This window comes from Podarcis raffonei, chromosome 14, assembly GCF_027172205.1.
Source record: "Podarcis raffonei isolate rPodRaf1 chromosome 14, rPodRaf1.pri, whole genome shotgun sequence".
NCBI lineage: Eukaryota > Metazoa > Chordata > Lepidosauria > Squamata > Lacertidae > Podarcis > Podarcis raffonei.
In genome coordinates, this window is record NC_070615.1 from 13268894 (window position 1) to 13286163 (window position 17270).

At 44.1% G+C, this 17270-nt stretch overlaps 1 protein-coding gene across 3 annotated transcripts in view; it reads left to right on the forward strand.

The window, feature by feature from the left end:
* SLC12A1 (solute carrier family 12 member 1) overlaps positions 1 to 17270 on the forward strand; it is an 80148-nt gene that overhangs the window by 24507 nt on the left and 38371 nt on the right. For all 3 annotated transcript variants that reach the window (XM_053364583.1, XM_053364585.1, XM_053364584.1), the window contains 6 exons: positions 1299 to 1426; positions 5899 to 5983; positions 8178 to 8329; positions 11576 to 11683; positions 12828 to 12951; positions 16882 to 16983. In XM_053364583.1, coding sequence (XP_053220558.1) covers positions 1299 to 1426; positions 5899 to 5983; positions 8178 to 8329; positions 11576 to 11683; positions 12828 to 12951; positions 16882 to 16983 — 699 coding nt within the window. The remainder of the gene's footprint in view (positions 1 to 1298; positions 1427 to 5898; positions 5984 to 8177; positions 8330 to 11575; positions 11684 to 12827; positions 12952 to 16881; positions 16984 to 17270) is intronic.

Consider the following 17270-nt stretch of genomic DNA (forward strand, 5'->3'; position numbering starts at 1 on the left):
TGCGTATGAAGTTTTCAGACTCTTATCCAATCAGGAGGATCTATGCGGCAGGCGGTCTTGGTCATGTTCCTTGTGGACGTATGCAGAGCCATAGCTAGACGACCTCCTAGCCATAGACAAATTACCGTATTTTTCGCCCCATAGGACGCACTTTTTTCCCTCCAAAAATGAAGGGGAAATGTGTGTGCGTCCTATGGGGCGAATGCAGGTTTTCGCTGAAGCCTGGAGAGCGAGAGGGGTCGGTGTGCACTGACCCCTCTCGCTCTCCAGGCTTCGCACAGATCTCCACAAGCTGTGGGAGCCCGCGCTGGGCTCCCGCGGCTTGAAGAGAGTTGCCTGCATGCCGAAGGCTAGGCGCGCTGAGCTCAGCGCGCCCAGACTTCGCGCAGCTCTCCACAAGGCGCTGGAGCCCTGCGCTGGGCTCCCGCGGCTTGCAGAGAGTTGCCTGTTCTGGGGGCTGGGGTCAGGGGAAGCTCGGGCTTCCCCCGCCCCAGCCCCGCACCTGGGGGGGGAAATAATTTGTCCCCCTTTATTCCCCCCCCAAAAAAACTAGGTGCGCCTTATGGGTCGGTGCGTCCTATAGGGCGAAAAATACGGTAAATCTTCATCCCAAGTAGACCTGGCAGCCCCAGCATCTAGGTGATGCATACCAAAACATGCTCAGCCACACAGAGTGAAGTCTGCTGTTCCTCCCCCTATGCCACATACCACCACAAATCATGGCTTCTCAATGAATCAAGGGAGCCTAGGCTTCTTACACCACATGGGAGGGGAAACTTTGGCCCCACCCAAATGTTACCAAACTACCATCAGCTCATTGTTTTAGTTCAGCAACATCTGAACATCTTAGGGCCTAGCTTATATTTTAATTGCTATTTTGTTAATGTTTTTAATATTGTTTTATAGATTCTAAATGCTGCATCGATTTGTTAATCACAAGACTTGCCATGATTGTGAGGTTTAGCTTATTGTATAGTTGCTGTTTTGTTTTTTTAATAGATTGCAACTGTTTTATTGATAATTTCTTAATTATTTTATATGATGTATGCTGTATTCGCAATGTGCTATTATGTTTTTATTATGTTATGGTTATTTATTGGTTGTAAGCCGCTTTGAGATCCATTTGAATGAAAAGCGGCATAGAAATACAAGAAATAAACCATTCAGTCTGGAGGGCCAAATGTCCCCCCTGCCCAATATACAAGGCAGAGACCGAAAGGGGGTTCTGCAAGATATAGAATATCAGTCAGTGACACGGCCTCAAAACTTCACAGTGATTTTCCTCTTTGCCTTTGCAGCCTCCATATTTGCAGAAAACTTCGGACCAGATTTCAGAGGCGACGAAGGGTTTTTCTCTGTGTTTGCCATTTTTTTCCCTGCAGCCACTGGAATTCTTGCTGGAGCCAATATCTCTGGAGACTTGGAGGTAGGCACATGTCCATGTTCTGCAAGATAAGTTGCAACATCTAGAACGTCCAATATCTAGAACTTCTGCTTGCATGCTTCCTGGCAAAACAGGAACAACACCTTTAGAATTTAGGGCTGTTTCCACACCACTGCTATTTTCAGGAGGGATACAGTCATAATAAAAACACTAATAATAATTTTATTACTTATACCCTGCCCATCTGGCTGGATTTCCCCAGCAGCTCTGGGTGGCTCCCAACAGAATATTAAAAATAAAATCAAACATTAAAAACTTCCCTAAACAGGGCTGCCTTCAGATGTCTTCTAAAAGTCAGATAGTTGTTTATTTCCCTGACATCTGATGGGAGGGCGTTCCACAGGGTGGGCACCACTACCGAGAAGGCCCTCTGCCTGGTTTCCTGTAGCTTCACTTCTCGCAGTGAGGAAACCGCCAGAAGGCCCTCAGCGCTGGACCTCAGTGTCCGGGCAGAACGATGGAGGTGGAGACGCTCCTTCAGGTATACTGGGCCAAGGCTGTTTAGGGCTTTAAAGGTCAGCACCAACACTTTGAATTGTGCTCGGAAACGTACTAGGAAGCAATGAAGGTCTTTCAGGACCGGTGTTATACGGTCTCGGCAGCCACTCCCAGTCACCAGTCTGGCTGCCACATTCTGGATTCGTTGTAGTTTCCGGGTCACCTTCAAAGGTAGCCCCACATAGAGCGCATTGCTGTAGCCCAAGAGGGAGATAACTAAAGCATATTCTGTTGAGACAGTCTGCGGGCAGGTAGGGTCTCAGCCTGTGTACCAGATGGCTGCTCTGGACACAGAATTGACCTGCACCTCCATGGACAGCTGTGAGTCCAAAATGACTCCCAGGCTGCACACCTGGTCTCTCTGGGGCACGGTTACCCCATTCAGGACCAGGGAGTCCTCCACACCTGCCTGCGCCGTCCCCCCAAACCAGTACTTCTGTCTTGTCAGGATTCAACCTCAATCTGTTAGTCACCATCCATCCTCCAACTGCCTCCAGTCACACACTGGAAAATGCACAATTAGTGTTGATTTGGAGCTCATGTGCAACAAACCTGCTTCCCCCAATGACGAGACTTTTTGTGATAAGGAAAGTGATGGGAAAATGCCACTGGGGAGTGTAGGATAACACTTCATTGACACAATGTCATCTAACCTCTCCACAAACAAACCAGAATGAACGCTCCATAAATAGCAAATGTTGTCTGGCTTTCCCACAAACAATTCAGGGCAGAGGTGGAAAGCAGGCAATTTCTGCACATATTTCTGTACCCTCTAAGCTAAGCACCCCACTTGTATTGTCTGAAGAAACAGCCAGCTACACAGATTTAACTACATTTGTCTTCCAGAAACGGACTATGAAATTTAAAAGGCCACTTCACTAACTCTAGAAGCAGAATATTAATGGACCCATTATCAGGGTACTGCACATCGAAATGAGCTATGTAATTCCTATTACCACAGCTTTGCTAATTCATAAAAACTCTACATGCGGCGGACTTCAAATTTACAACTGGAGGCCCTAGAGGGAAATGCAGTGTTTCTTTCTCCAAAATGGCTTGGGTTAGGCTTAGCGAAAGGATCAGTCCTTTTATTTCAGGCTTGTCCTTCACACAGCTATGTCTTACATTACTACAAGGTGATTTGCATGAAGAGCTAACTAGCTAGCACTTGCCTAGTATCTTATACTGTAAAAGTTTTTTTGGTGCAAGCACAGAAACATCTAAGATGTGAGCCATTTCGCCCCCCTTTTTTATTTTACTCCTATTTGGTTATAAATACATTTTTCCACTCTTTGTGCTTCTGCATTCTAAGCCTTTAGGGAACGGCATTTGGGCGCCTTTCTATTAAATGATGAAAGCAGTCGATTCTTACAGTCACATGTTGACTCCGGAAACTGCAGCCCACATTGACAAATAAAGGACTTACAACCTTTCAAGTTAAGTCACGCAGGTAGCAACACGGGGAGCAAAAATGCGGGTGGAAATCTGAATGTCATTTCCGCACGTATCATTATGCCTTACTGTTTTTAGGCAGTGCCAGGTTTCCACCAGTGTTTAGGTAAGCTAAACATACAAAATATGTTACCTGCGTGGTTTGGGAGTGAGTTGGTAGGCTTCCCTTTTTGACCTCCATTCCCCCCAGCCCCAATTTCCATTAAATCCACTCAGTGCAGGGAACATAGGAAGAGCATAAGAAGTTGCCTTTTTATGAGTCCATCTAGCTTAGTATTGTCTACACTGACTGGCAGGCTTTCAGGTATGAAATCTCGCTTGAGTTTCTTAAAAATGACTCCCAGTGTCATTGAGAGCCAGTGTGGTGTCGTGGTTAAGAGCGGTAGACTCGTAATCTGGTGAACCAGGTTCGCTTCCCTGCTCCTCCACATGCAGCTGCTGGGTGACCTTGGGCCAGTCACACTTCTCTGAAGTCTCTCAGCCCCACTCACCTCACAGAGTGTTTGTTGTGGGGGAGGAAGGGAAAGGAGAATGTTAGCCGCTTTGAGACTCCTTTGGGTAGTGATAAAGCGGGATATCAAATCCAAACTCTTCTTCTTCTTCTGGTTTGTAGTTTATACCAGAGTCAAAAAGCTTGGAAGCTGAAACTGCCCAATCCTAGTACCAGTGCTTTTTTCCTAGGGGTACACAGGAGTACACATACCCCTAAACATTTTGTGAATCCTTGTACTTTTGTCCATTTATTGTATTTATTTTCCCCAGTTTGAACTATAAAATGGTGATTTTCTTGAGTCAAAATGAGAGTACAATGGTACCTCAGGTTACATACGCTTTGGGTTACGTACGCTTCAGGTTACAGACTCCGCTAAACCAGAAATAGTGCTTCAGGTTAAGAACTTTGCTTCAGGATGAGAACAGAAATCGGGCTCCAGCGGCGCAACAGCAGCAGGAGGCCCCATTAGCTAAAGTGGTGCTTCAGGTTAAGAACAGTTTCAGGTTAAGAATGGACCTCCAGAACGAATTCAGTACTTAACCTGAGGTACCACTGTACCCCTAAACATTTTTTTAGGGGGGAAAAGCACTGCCTATTTATTATTTATTTATTTATTCAACTTATACACCACCCTATACCCGGAGGTCTCAGGGCGGTTCACAACAAGACCACAACATATAAAATCAAACCAAAGCAGAAACCCAGTAATGCCCAGTACCACCCAATCTGTCTCAATCGCGCATCACTAGCATTGCTTAAAAATAGGAAAATAAAGCAGAGCATTGGGAAAGGAAGGGAAAGTTCTTTACTAACAGCGTCTTCATATTTACGATGGCTTTGGAGCCTAAGCCTAGGTGATGGGGCTTGTTGTTGTCATTGTTGTTTGATTTTATATACTGCCCTATACCCGGGGGTCTCAGGGCGGTTCACAAAATAAAATCAAGATATAAAACCACAAAATACATAATAAAAATAAGAACAAAAACACAACAGCCACATATTAAAAGGGCATAGGGTGTAAATCAGATCAACCAAAGTCCTGGTTAAAAAGGAACGTTTTTGCCTGGAGCCTAAAGATGCATAATGAAGGCGGCAGGCGAACTTCCCTGGGGAGAGCATTTCACAGACTGGGAGCCACTGCAGAGAAGGCCCTGTTCTTGTGTTGCCACCCTCCGGACCTGTCAAGGAGGAGGCACACAAAGAAAGGTCTCAGAAGATGATCTCAGGGTCCAGGTAGGTTCCTATGGAAAGAGGCAGTCCTTGAGGTATGGCGGTCCTGAGCCATTTCTCATGGCCCTCTCATGCAGGAGAGAGAGAGAGAGAGAGAGAGAGAGAGAGAGAGAAGAGGGAAGCAGCAGAGCTACAGGGGTTTAGCAGCAAACCACAATGTATTTTCCCTTGGCTAGCTATTAGCCTCTACCCAGCCCTCTGCTGAATGGAGGTGTGCAATGTGTTTTATACCCAGCAGTCTCTACCAGCCCTATGTGGAGATGCCAGGGATCACACCTTTTCTTCCCCTGTCATAGAATCATAGAATTGTAGGGCTGGAAAGGAGCCTGAGGGTCATCTAGTCCAACCCCCTGCAATGCAGGAATTCTGCCCACAGCCGTCCCAGGGTAGGCTCGAACCACCAACCTTCTGGTTAACAGCCAGATGCACTGAACCATTACACCACTGGAAACCTAGGACCTTCTGCATGCAAAGCAGATGTTCTACAGCTGAGCTACTGCCCTTCCCCTAATTATGCCCAACTATGCCCATTAAACAGCACATTAACCATGTCCATATAAAACATCCCTGCACAAAATCTCCAAATTGCCTACACAATTTTAGACTTATTGTCACATTATCCCAAGGACAAGTAACTATTTTTTTTAAAAAAGTATTTAAATTCTGTAACAGAATTGTTTGTGAACACAAACATGCAGAGGATATGCAACCCTGTGTGTTTGTGTGTGTGTGTGTGTGTTTAATGACTATTCATTGCAGTCTTTTTATTGTAATATTCTAGGATCCACAAGCTGCTATACCCAAAGGAACAATGCTGGCCATTTTGGTTACAACTATTGCTTATGTAGGTGTAGCAATCTGTGCAGGTAAATAAGAAGCACATGTTTGCATTCTAATCCAGAGTAATTAATATTCTTAGGTACGTTTAAAGTCTTGTGCTCTGATCATCACTTACCCTCATTATTTGTTTATCTTATGGATTTTCTATATAGTAAAACAGATGTCTATTAGTAAGTAAAAAAACAAACTTCAAAACAACATTCCTCATTTCGTTGCATAGAATTGGATCAGCTATGGATTCACAAATAGCTAAAGAGGCTACTTTTCTAGGAAAAGTTCATGGAGTTGAACTATTCCACTGTGTTGAACTTGTGATTTCATCATATGGAGAGCTTCCACCAGTGCTTGGCTTACGGAAAACTACAAGAGCCATCAGAACGAGTTAGGAAAAATACTGTCAAAGAACAGTTCTCCTTCATCTTGCCTCTTCCTGTTTACATCACTGCCATTAGGGCAATCAGATGTGTTGATAAGGCAAGAGAAACCGGTTCTGGTTTTTTCAAGGACTAGCTGATTGCCATCTTTGAAAGGAGGGAAGATAATTTTCCACAAGGCCGGATCAGCTGGCTACTTGCACGGCCAGGAAGGACTGAGAGCAGCTGTGCTTGTATCCAGCCTTGGGATAAAAGTCTTCGAGCTTACAAGTCTTCCCTGTTAATGCTGGTGGTTTGAGCTGCATCCTGTAGAGTAGCTAGCAGGAGTCCCTGCTCTGTTGACCAGAGATAAGTAAGAAGAGCACTGCTGGATCAGATCGAAGGCCCATCTAATCCAGCGTCCTGTTCACACAGTGGCCAGGCAGATGCCTGTGGGAAACTTGCAAGCAGAACCTGAGTGCAGTAACGCTTTCCACCCTTCCCTGCAGTTTCCAGCAACTGGTATTCTGATGCATACTGCCTCTGACAGTGGAACTCGAACATAGCATTCATAGCTAGCAGTCATTGATAGCCATCTCCTCCATGAATTTGCCTAATCCTCTTTTAAAGCCATCCAAGCAGGACATGAGTGGGACGCGGGTGGTGCTGTGGGTTAAACCACAGAGCCTAGGACTTGCCGATCAGAAGGTCGGTGGTTCGAATCCCCGCGACGGGGTGAGCTCCCGTTGCTCGATCCCAGCTCCTGCCAACCTAGCAGTTCGAAAGCACCTCAAAGTGCAAGTAGATAAATAGGTACCGCTCTGGCGGGAAGGTAAACAGTGTTTCTGTGCGCTGCTCTGGTTCGCCAGAAGTGGCTTAGTCATGCTGGCCACATGACCCAGAAGCTGTACGCCGGCTCCCTCGGCCAATAAAGCGAGATGAGCGCCGCAACCCCAGAGTCGGTCATGACTGGACCTAATGGTCAGGGGTCCCTTTATCTCTACTAAGCAGGGCATGAGGGTGACAGCCAAGGTCAGAAGGCCAGGCTCCTGGAATCTACCTGACCCAGCCAATCCAGAGTCTTTACCCTGCCTGCCGATTGGAAGGTGAGATGCTGTGGACTCCCATCTCCTTTCCATGCCTGAAGAGGGCTCTGAGGACTGAGCTCACATTGGCTCCATGAGACATTCAGTGGCTGCTGACCACAATGACTATGCTCCACTGTTGGAGACAATCTTCTGAATACCAGTTGCTGGAAACCCCAGGAGGGAAGAGTGCTCTTGCACCCAGATCCCACTTGCGGGCTTCCCATGGGCATTTCGTTGGCCACTGTGAGAACAGGATGCTGCCCTGGCCTGATCCAGCAGGGAACTTCTGATGCTGTTATGTTCTCATTAGGTTGTGTCTCTGATACCTGGAGCCCATGATAGTTGCTTTGTGCACTTAGTGGCATGAGGGCAAGCTATCTGCACTATTTTTAAAGTATAGCAGAATATACTCCATGATAGAACTTTCTATCATTCTCACAGTCTTCTGTCTCATAAGTCTACGATCCCCACTACCTTTCAGGTTCTGCAAATGCCACTTAAGGTTAAGTAAATCCGTGTGGGTCAGGCACTGGGCATTTCCAAATTTCACACATGTCCTAGTTTGTACACTGGGCTTGAGCACAAAACGTAGAGCAGTAATAGCACCGCTTTAATGAATAGTGGCATTATTCACAGTGATCAGAAGGAAACAGCGCCCTACTGCCCCAAGATGATAGAGGTGGGGAAGCATTAAGCAATTGAAGATGTATGCGGCACGGTGAAAGTATTCTCCCCCTGTCACAAGGAAGGGAAATAATAATATGCTGTTGTTTCCACAGCTGCTTGTGTCGTACGTGATGCTACAGGGAACGTCAATGATACAGTTGTATCCGGAATGAATTGCAATGGATCATCTGCTTGTGCCCTGGGCTATGATTTCTCCAGCTGTAAAACCCAGACATGTGATTATGGGCTGATGAATAATTTCCAGGTTCAAAAGAGCTCTAATTATGCAATTGGTATAATCATATGCGTGTTGTACAACCGAGAAAGCTGCATACTATATATGTAATAACACAAACAAACACAAGCGTAACCACGCAGCAGAGTGCATTGTGTGGTTTTGCAATATCTCTGTTAACACCCCAGCTAAGATACATGACCTGAAATGGGAGCCAATCCATTCTGTTGTTGATGTGGCAATTAACATACCTGGACAGTGTTTTACATACCACCTTACCTAAAAGGTCAGGAAGCAGAACTGTAGCATATGAGAGCCAGGGTGACAGAAATCTCCTCTTAGCCATGGAGCTCCCTGGGATGCCTTGGGGCAGTCATTATCTCTTAGCGTAACTTACCTCGCAGGGTTGTTGGGAAAGTAAAATGGAGAGAGGACAGAACCACGTTTGCCACCTTGACCTCAAAGGTGGGATAGAAATGTACAGCTAGTAGTGGTATAAAATCATAAAGGTAAAGGTAAAGGGACCCCTGACCATTAGGTCCAGTTGTGACCGACTCTGGGCTTGCGGCGCTCATCTCACTTTATTGGCCGAGGGAGCCGGTGTACAGCTTCCGGGTCATGTGGCCAGCATGACTAAGCCTCTTCTGGCAAACCAGAGCAGCGCACGGAAACACCATTTACCTTCCCACCAGAGTGGTACCTATTTATCTACTTGCACTTCGATGTGCTTTTGAACTGCTAGGTTGGCAGGAGCAGGGACCGAGCAACGGGAGCTCACCCCGTCGTGGGAATTCAAACCCCGACCTTCTGATTGTCAAGTCCTAGGCTCTATGGTTTAACCCACAGTGCCACCCACATCAGAATCATATAATTGCAGAGTTGATGATAACAGCAGAATAGATAATAAAAGCCTAGATTGACAGATAGTCTGACCTGGCCTAAGACAGCTGCCTAGATTCCTTAGCAACATTCAATATTGGATGGTTTGTAAAGGCTCTAATGATCATGGCCCAGGATGTTTCTAACTAGAACCAGAAAGGCTCACCCACTCTGAGGCCTGGATTATGCATGAACTAGCAGAATGTAGTGCAAAACCCAGACATGTGATTATGGGTTGATGAATAATTCCAAGGTTCAAAAGAGTTCCAATTAGGCACCACCTAGAAAGAGCTTCACAACACAGAATCATGCATCTGCACTAAGAAGTAAACCTCACTTTTTCCAAATGGGGATCAGTTGCTTATACGTGCGTTTACGATTGCAGACTTACTGCATGGCTTCAGAAGGTTGTTGTAACTATCAGTAGGAGATGGCAGGGTGGGGCAAAGGCACTTACCTGCCTTCCCAGCAGAGGAGTTACTATTCCTTGCTGGGAAGGGGAAGGGGAGGGTTGGGGAGGGCATTGTGGTGCAAATGCACAGGCAGAAGCACCAGATTGGCACCACTGGTGAGTTTGCACCACATCGCCCTCCTCGCTGCCTTGCCCCTCCAGGTAAGCAGCAGCAGCAAATCAGATGAGCACCTTTGAGAGCCAGTGTGGTGTAGTGGTTAAGAGCGGTAGTCTCGTAATCTGGGGAACCGGGTTCGCGTCTCCGCTCCTCCACATGCAGCCGCTGGGTGACCTTGGGCCAGTCACACTTCTTTGAAGTCTCTCAGCCCCACTCACCTCACAGAGTGTTTGTTGTGGGGGAGGAAGGGAAAGGAGAATGTTAGCCACTTTGAGACTCCTTAAAGGGAGTGAAAGGCGGTATATTAAATCCAAACTCTTCTTCTCTTCTTTGTTCCACCACAGATTGTATTAGATATGCATCCAAAGGAGTTCCAATTTGTACACAGAATCTCATGCTCCCCACAGCTTCTCAACTCACTGCAATTGGGAGGGGGTGTGTAATTGTATTGTGCAAAAGGATGCCTGGGTTGCCATACTTCAAAAAGTAACAGGACACCCCAAAGGTTGTTGAACTTTTTTTAGGAAGACCCCAAAATAGTTGCCTTTTTTTTAAAACGCCATAAAAATGCGATTTTTCAATTGACTTTCCTAAGACCTGCCACCACACCTGAATTGAATGGGGAAAGGAAAGGCTTCTCACAAGTTCAGGTTCCAAATAGAAGCAAAGCAGAGCAATGGACCTACCTGTGTAAATTACATTCTAAATGATGCAGAACGCAAAGACAAGCCACTCCATGAACAATGGTGTGAGCCTGGAAGCTCATTCTTTTAAACAATTTAAAATATATGTATTAGAAGCACACACTTAGTAATTCTTTACACCTCCATCAAATATTGGTCTAACCAAAGTTAAATTATCTATCTGCCATTTTGGTTCTCCAGTTAGTAGCGTGGCAAAGACAACCCAAAGAGCTCTGCACCTTAAACAGGTACAAAACTGCTTCTGAAAAGTTGCTGATAGAAACTGTCCCTTAATCTATTGGCACATGCCATCTTTCAATATCTGAAGAATAAAGTCTGGGTTTGATATTATTACATGAAGGCTTCTATCTAGAGGACATGGAGATCACTCACTCTTTAAAATGTAGCATACTTGTTGCTTGGAACATCTCGTTCTTAATATGATGCTGTTTCTGAATGGCACCATTTGCAAAAGAGATAAAAATTCTGCCTTTGGCTTCAGTGAGAGCAGGGCAGGCCTGAATTACAGAACAGTCTTCTCCATTACCAGCAAAATGGTTTTCTTGACAACAACAGTTAATTTGCTGTGCTGGGTACAGACTCATTGAGTTTTTAATGGGTGACTTAAAAGATAATAGAGAAGAGGTTGGAAAGGGTAGTACTAACATATAGGGAGGGACGCGGGTGGCTCTGTGGGTTAAACCACAGAGCCTAGGACTTGCCGAACAGAAGGTCAGTGGTTCGAATCCCCACGATGGGGTGAGCTCCCGTTGCTCGGTCCCTGCTCCTGCCAACCTAGCAGTTCGAAACCACGTCAAAAGTGCAAGTAGATAAATAGGTACCACTCCGGCGGGAAGGTAAACGGCGTTTCCGTGTGCTGCTCTGGTTCACCAGAAGCGGCTTAGTCATGCTGGCCACATGACCCGGAAGCTGTACGCTGGCTCCCTTGGCCAATAAAGCGAGATGAGCGCCGCAACCCCAGAGTCGGTCACGACTGGACCTAATGGTCAGGAGTCCCTTTACCTTTTACCTTTAACATATATTACCATCAATGCGGCAACAGGAAACATTGGGATGTTGTGTTTGAACCCTTGCTTACATGAGCTTCACAGCTTTCATGTGTGTGTGTTTCCTCCCACAAAAAGGTTATGAGCATGGTTTCAGGTTTTGGTCCTTTAATCACTGCCGGAATATTTTCTGCAACCCTGTCATCAGCCCTCACTTCGCTTGTTAGCGCTCCCAAGGTTTTCCAGGTAAGTCCAAAAGCACAATCTCTCTTGTTCTTTGTTTTCGTGTAATCAGTTGGTCCACATGCATGAGAATGCCTTGCACAACTTTTTTTTTTAAAAAAAAGCTTCCTCCCCATATCCTTGGCTGCCACAACATTGAACCAGCTGGGTCTGATACACAGAGTTAGGGCAATGAATGGTTGCCACGTGGCAGTTGTTGCGGGCTGAACAACTTGAACAGATGCTGAACAACTTGAACAGTACCTATTCGATTGCCAGCCAAATCCAGGTTTACAATAAGGCACTCTTGGAAAAGATGTAGGCTTCCCAACCCACTGTGATGAAATTGAGGGCCAATTCTTACATTACCAGAACAGTATGCTTTTGCCATTTCTACATACCGTATTTTTCGCTCCATAAGACGCACCTGACCATAAGGCTTTTTTAGAGGAGGAAAACAAGAAAAAAAATATTCTGAACAAAACAGTAGATGTATGATTTTTGTGGTTCATACTGTGGCCACAGACATGATATGTGAGTTTGGGGATCAGCTGCTCAGCGGCTTTGTTTCAACACCCCCTTCCTTCTTGTTTGCCTTAGTGTCTTTTCCTTAGCTGGAGCAGTATTTTGCTCCTCCTTTTCTTCTAATTTCTCTCCTCATTGTTTAATGTTCCTGTCTCCTCTCCTTGCAAGTTCTCTGTCTTTACCTCCCCCCTCCCAGGCAGCCTCCTTTATCGCTAGAGACCCTTATCTCCCCTCCCGATCTCTTGCTGATCAGCTGCTCAGCGGCTTTGTTTCAACACCCCCTTCCCGCTTTCTAAAAAAAGAAAGAGAAAAGCACGATCTGCTTTTTGCCCCTGGGCAATTCGGCTCCAGGGACCACGCATTCGCTCCATAAGACGCACAGACATTTCCCCTTACTATTTAGGAGTAAAAAAGTGTGTCTTATGGAGCAAAAAATACGGTAGTTGCATCCCATACGATGGTAATTTCTGAAACCAATTATGCTGGCTCCCAGGAAAGGGCAGTGCTGGAGTTAATGTGTCATTTATCCCTCCAACCCATCCCTGTGTTTTACATTTCACATTTGAAGTAACTTTTCTGTTGCATTCAACACACCCACACACCCAACCCTACTTTTCTGAACTAAGTTCTGCTCTTTTGACAGGCTCTCTGCAAGGATAACATCTACCGAGCACTCCATTTCTTTGCCAAAGGATATGGCAAAAACAACGAACCAATTAGAGGATACGTTCTGACGTTCATCATTGCCATGGCCTTTATTCTGATAGGTGCGTATATCACAAATAGCACTTTTTCACCAATAGCTCCCCCCCCCCCTTTATCAACCCTAAACCTCCTTTGGAACCATTTCAGAAAATGTTATTTCATATATATTCTTTATTGAGTTTTTAATTTAATTAATTGTACAGATATTCCATTCTTTCTTCGAGACAGATTAAATTACGCACACAAATAACCAAAATAATTCGACATCTGATAATACTGTCACATTAATTCTTAAGTCTTAAAGTCTTAAATTCTTTGAATATGACTTCCCTCCACCTCATTGCGGCTCCTTACTTCTTCATTATCTTTATGACTATGTCCTTATTTTCCTTTAAATCACTTATCTTACATAGTATACATTATCTATCTGTGATCTTTACAGTGGTACCTCAGGTTACATACGCTTCAGGTTACATATGCTTCAGGTTACAGACTCTGCTAACCCAGAAATAGTACCTTGGGTTAAGTACTTTGCTTCAGGATGAGAACAGAAATTGTGCTCCGGCAGCACTGCAGCAGCAGGAGGCCCCATTAGCTAAAGTGGCGCTTCAGGTTAAGAACAGTTTCAGGTTAAGTACGGACCTCCGGAATGAATTAAGTACTTAACCTGAGGTATCACTGTATTTGCAAATTTTAATCGGAACACATTAAAGTTTTTGTTTAGGAACAATATTTTTCCAAATACCTTCTGTAACAATCCCGCTCCTTTTAAAAAATTTTGTTTGATTGATTCCTGATTACCTCTGTCATTTTTGCTAGTTCCAAGTATTCGCTTAGTTTAATTTGCCATTCTTCCTTGGTACGGATTTTCTCCCCCTTCCAATTTTTAGCAATCAGCATTCTCGCTGCTGTTGCTGCATATGAGAAAACCCTCCTCTTATCATTTGGAATGTCAATTGTCAAAATGCCTAGAAGAAAGGCTTCCATTCTTTTTCACAAATGTTGGTTTAAATACCCCCCCCCCCAAATTATTTGTTCACAACCCCACCACTAGAAAATGCTATTTCAACTGTTAGGCTAAACAAGCAAACAAACAGAATCACCACCTATTACAAGAAAAAGGCATATATATAAAATGGAAGGGCATACATTTTTTGTTGACATTGATTGCTAACGCATAGTTTGCTCAGAGCTTTAATCAAAGTCAGGAGAATTGCTTGAGATTAGCCTGCTAAAGTCCTTTCTTAAGCCACGTTCACAACATATATTTAATGCACAGCAATACCACTTTGAACATCTTAACACCACATGCGCCCACCTGACCACTTCAGTTGGTGGAACTGTCGCTTCTACAGGTGCCACACCTGTTCCACACTTGTAAGAACTAGGTCATATCCTCCATCACCACTTTCTGACAAGCAAGTTCGAGCATGTTCCCCAGCTCTGTCCTTGGTTATCACCTACTGGTGATGTACCAGAGTTGCTTCAGACAGCACAAAATAATCTTCTGCTGGTTTGTGAGCAGATACATCCAGTGCTTTTTTTCTGGGGGACACACAAGGGGACGCATACCCCTAAACATTTTGTGAATCTTTGTACTTTTGTCCATTTACTGTATTTATTTTTCCCGATTTGAACTATAAAATGGTGATTTTCTTGAGACAAAATGAGAGTATCCCTAAACAATTTTTGAGGGGAAAAGCACTGGATATATCCTAATGTAAGGACCAGTAAACATAATTGGGCTAGGGAAATGAGGACACAAAGACTCCATTGGAAATATACTGAAAAGTCGCAGATCCATCTCATTTTAGATAAATATGGCTTGCATAATAGAGCTTTAAAGGCCTAGGGTGCCTAAGACAAGTAGGAATTCAGACAGCGGCAAAATCCCCATTATCCAACAGGAATAGCAGGCAGGCAGGCAGCTGAATAGAGTGAAACAAGTGAACCCAAGGAAGTTTTTTGTTCTCGTAAAGGTTTTGTTTGATGTCAAAGTCGCTCAGTATCTGCAGTTTCCTCAAGGAGCTCAACACCTTAAGAAATCAAGCGATTGCCCTTCAAGGCACTTTCCCCAATGTAGCATAAGTCTCGTTTTTGAAAAACCTGTCTACACAAATCAAAGGCCTACTGTTCCAAACCATTAGCACAGCGAATTCAACTTGCCTTCGTATCAGGTTCACAGTACTGATTCCTGGGAGATTTCAGCTGCAATCCCTCTCATTTGATCATAACCGATCGCAGCTTGTAATGTTTCATTTTGTACCTGGCTTCCTATTTTGAATACATGACGCTTTGTCACTGCACAAAAGAGGCTTTTTGATCTAGGTGCACACCATGTCGACTCTCTTCTAAGTAGAATGCTAACAAAACAAAAAAGGCCTTGACAATCCTTATGTATTTAAGAAATGCATTGGTATACCCTCCAACATTTCTCCGATGAAAATAGGGACGTCCCATTCCATAATGATGATTTTACTATTTATACCCCACACATCTTACTGGGTTGTCCCAGCCACTCTGGCCAGCCTCCAACTTACATAAAAACGTAATAAAACATTAAACATTTTTTTTAAAAAACTTCCCTATACAGTTGTACCTTGGTTCTTGAATGGAATCCATTCCAGAAATCCGTTCAACTTCCGAAAACGTTCAAAAACCAAGGCATGGCTTCTGATTGGCTGCAGGAGCTTCCTGCACTCAATCGGAAGCTGCAGTAGCTGCATCGGACATTTGGCTTCCAGAAAATGTTCGCAAACTGGAACACTCACTTCTGGGTTTGCGGCGTTTGGGAGCCAAAACGTTTGACTTGCAAGGCGTTGAGAACCAAGGTACGACTGTTCAGGATTGCCTTCAGGCAGCCGGGAGTCAGATAACTCCATACCCTCCAACATTTCTCCAATGAAAATAGGGACACACATATGTACACATTTACTGCTGTTAAATTTATTCATCAAATATTATTGCTGTTAAATTCATCAAATATTATAACAATAGTTTCTAAACTGGTATGTAGTTCCTTTGCGTGCTGCTGTGAAGCAACCCTCCAGAACATTTCTCAAGGGATATGTAGGAAAGTGTGTGTGTGTGTAAGAAGACATTGAAGACACACCAGACATTACACTAATGCACTTTGTTTATTCAATTATGTAGCCTTGCCCAACTGAATGTATTCCAAATGTTATTGGACCGCAACTTCCACCATCCCTTACCCTTGGCCATGCTGCCTGGGAGTTGAAAATGTCTGAAGGCCACCAGTTAGGGAAAGCTGCAATAATGCAGACCTTAAGGGAGCATATTCTCAGCAAACAACCATTCCCATAATGGTTTGGGTGAAGTCATGGCAGTTAACCTGGTCTAGGGTAGATACATCTTCAATATAAGAAAAGAATTTCCACAGCCAAGATACCTAGTGTACTGGAGTTTTTCTGAAGACGAAAAAGCAGATAATGAATGGAATTGTCCATTCTTTACACACCTTATCCCAAGAATGGGAAAAGTGTGGCCCTTGAGATGCTGTCAGGCTCCAGCTCCCAGCAGCTCCAGTTAGCAGACTCCAATTATCTATTTTATATATATATATATATATATATAATCTTTTTATCTGATTTTCGGGGGAAAAGAAAATAAGAAAATAGACATACGTAAAAAAAGTACAAAATCTAAATATCGAGATTGCTCTTAATCTTCTGACTTCAGCCCATCCTATCCATGGGTCCTTTGGATTCTATTTTCAACTGCATATCAATACTTCTCCTATTTTTCATCTTCCTATGTTATCTATACATTCTGTTACATTACAAGTGTATATATACATTATAAACATTTCCCATTCTTTTTTAAATTTATTGTCTTCTTGATTCCTGAGCTTCCCAGCTAATTTTGCCATTTCGGCGTAGTCCATCAACTTGATAGACCCCAATATCTAAAACCGACTCTCTTCAGATACCTGCACAGCTAACATCTAGTTTGTGATTCTTTTTCCCCTACAGCTGAGCTGAACACCATTGCTCCCATCATCTCCAACTTCTTCCTGGCTTCGTATGCGCTTATCAATTTCTCTTGTTTCCATGCATCGTATGCAAAATCTCCAGGTTCGTGTTTCATTTTCTATTTTCAGCTCTATCTATCACGTATGTCGTATTTCAAACCATTGTGCTGTTAGGAGAAAGTGGTCCTGACACTAACATTATGATGGCAACTTATTGCCTGTATTGCGCACTCTAGCCAGTTTCCAAAATAATGTATTGATGTCCCCAGTGTAGGCAAGTAACTTGAGTTTGTGGGAAGACAGCCCAGAAATTCACTGTTGTATTTATTTTTTATATTATTTGTGTATAAATTGCAACAATCATTTTCCTTCTTAAAAAGAACTTCTGGC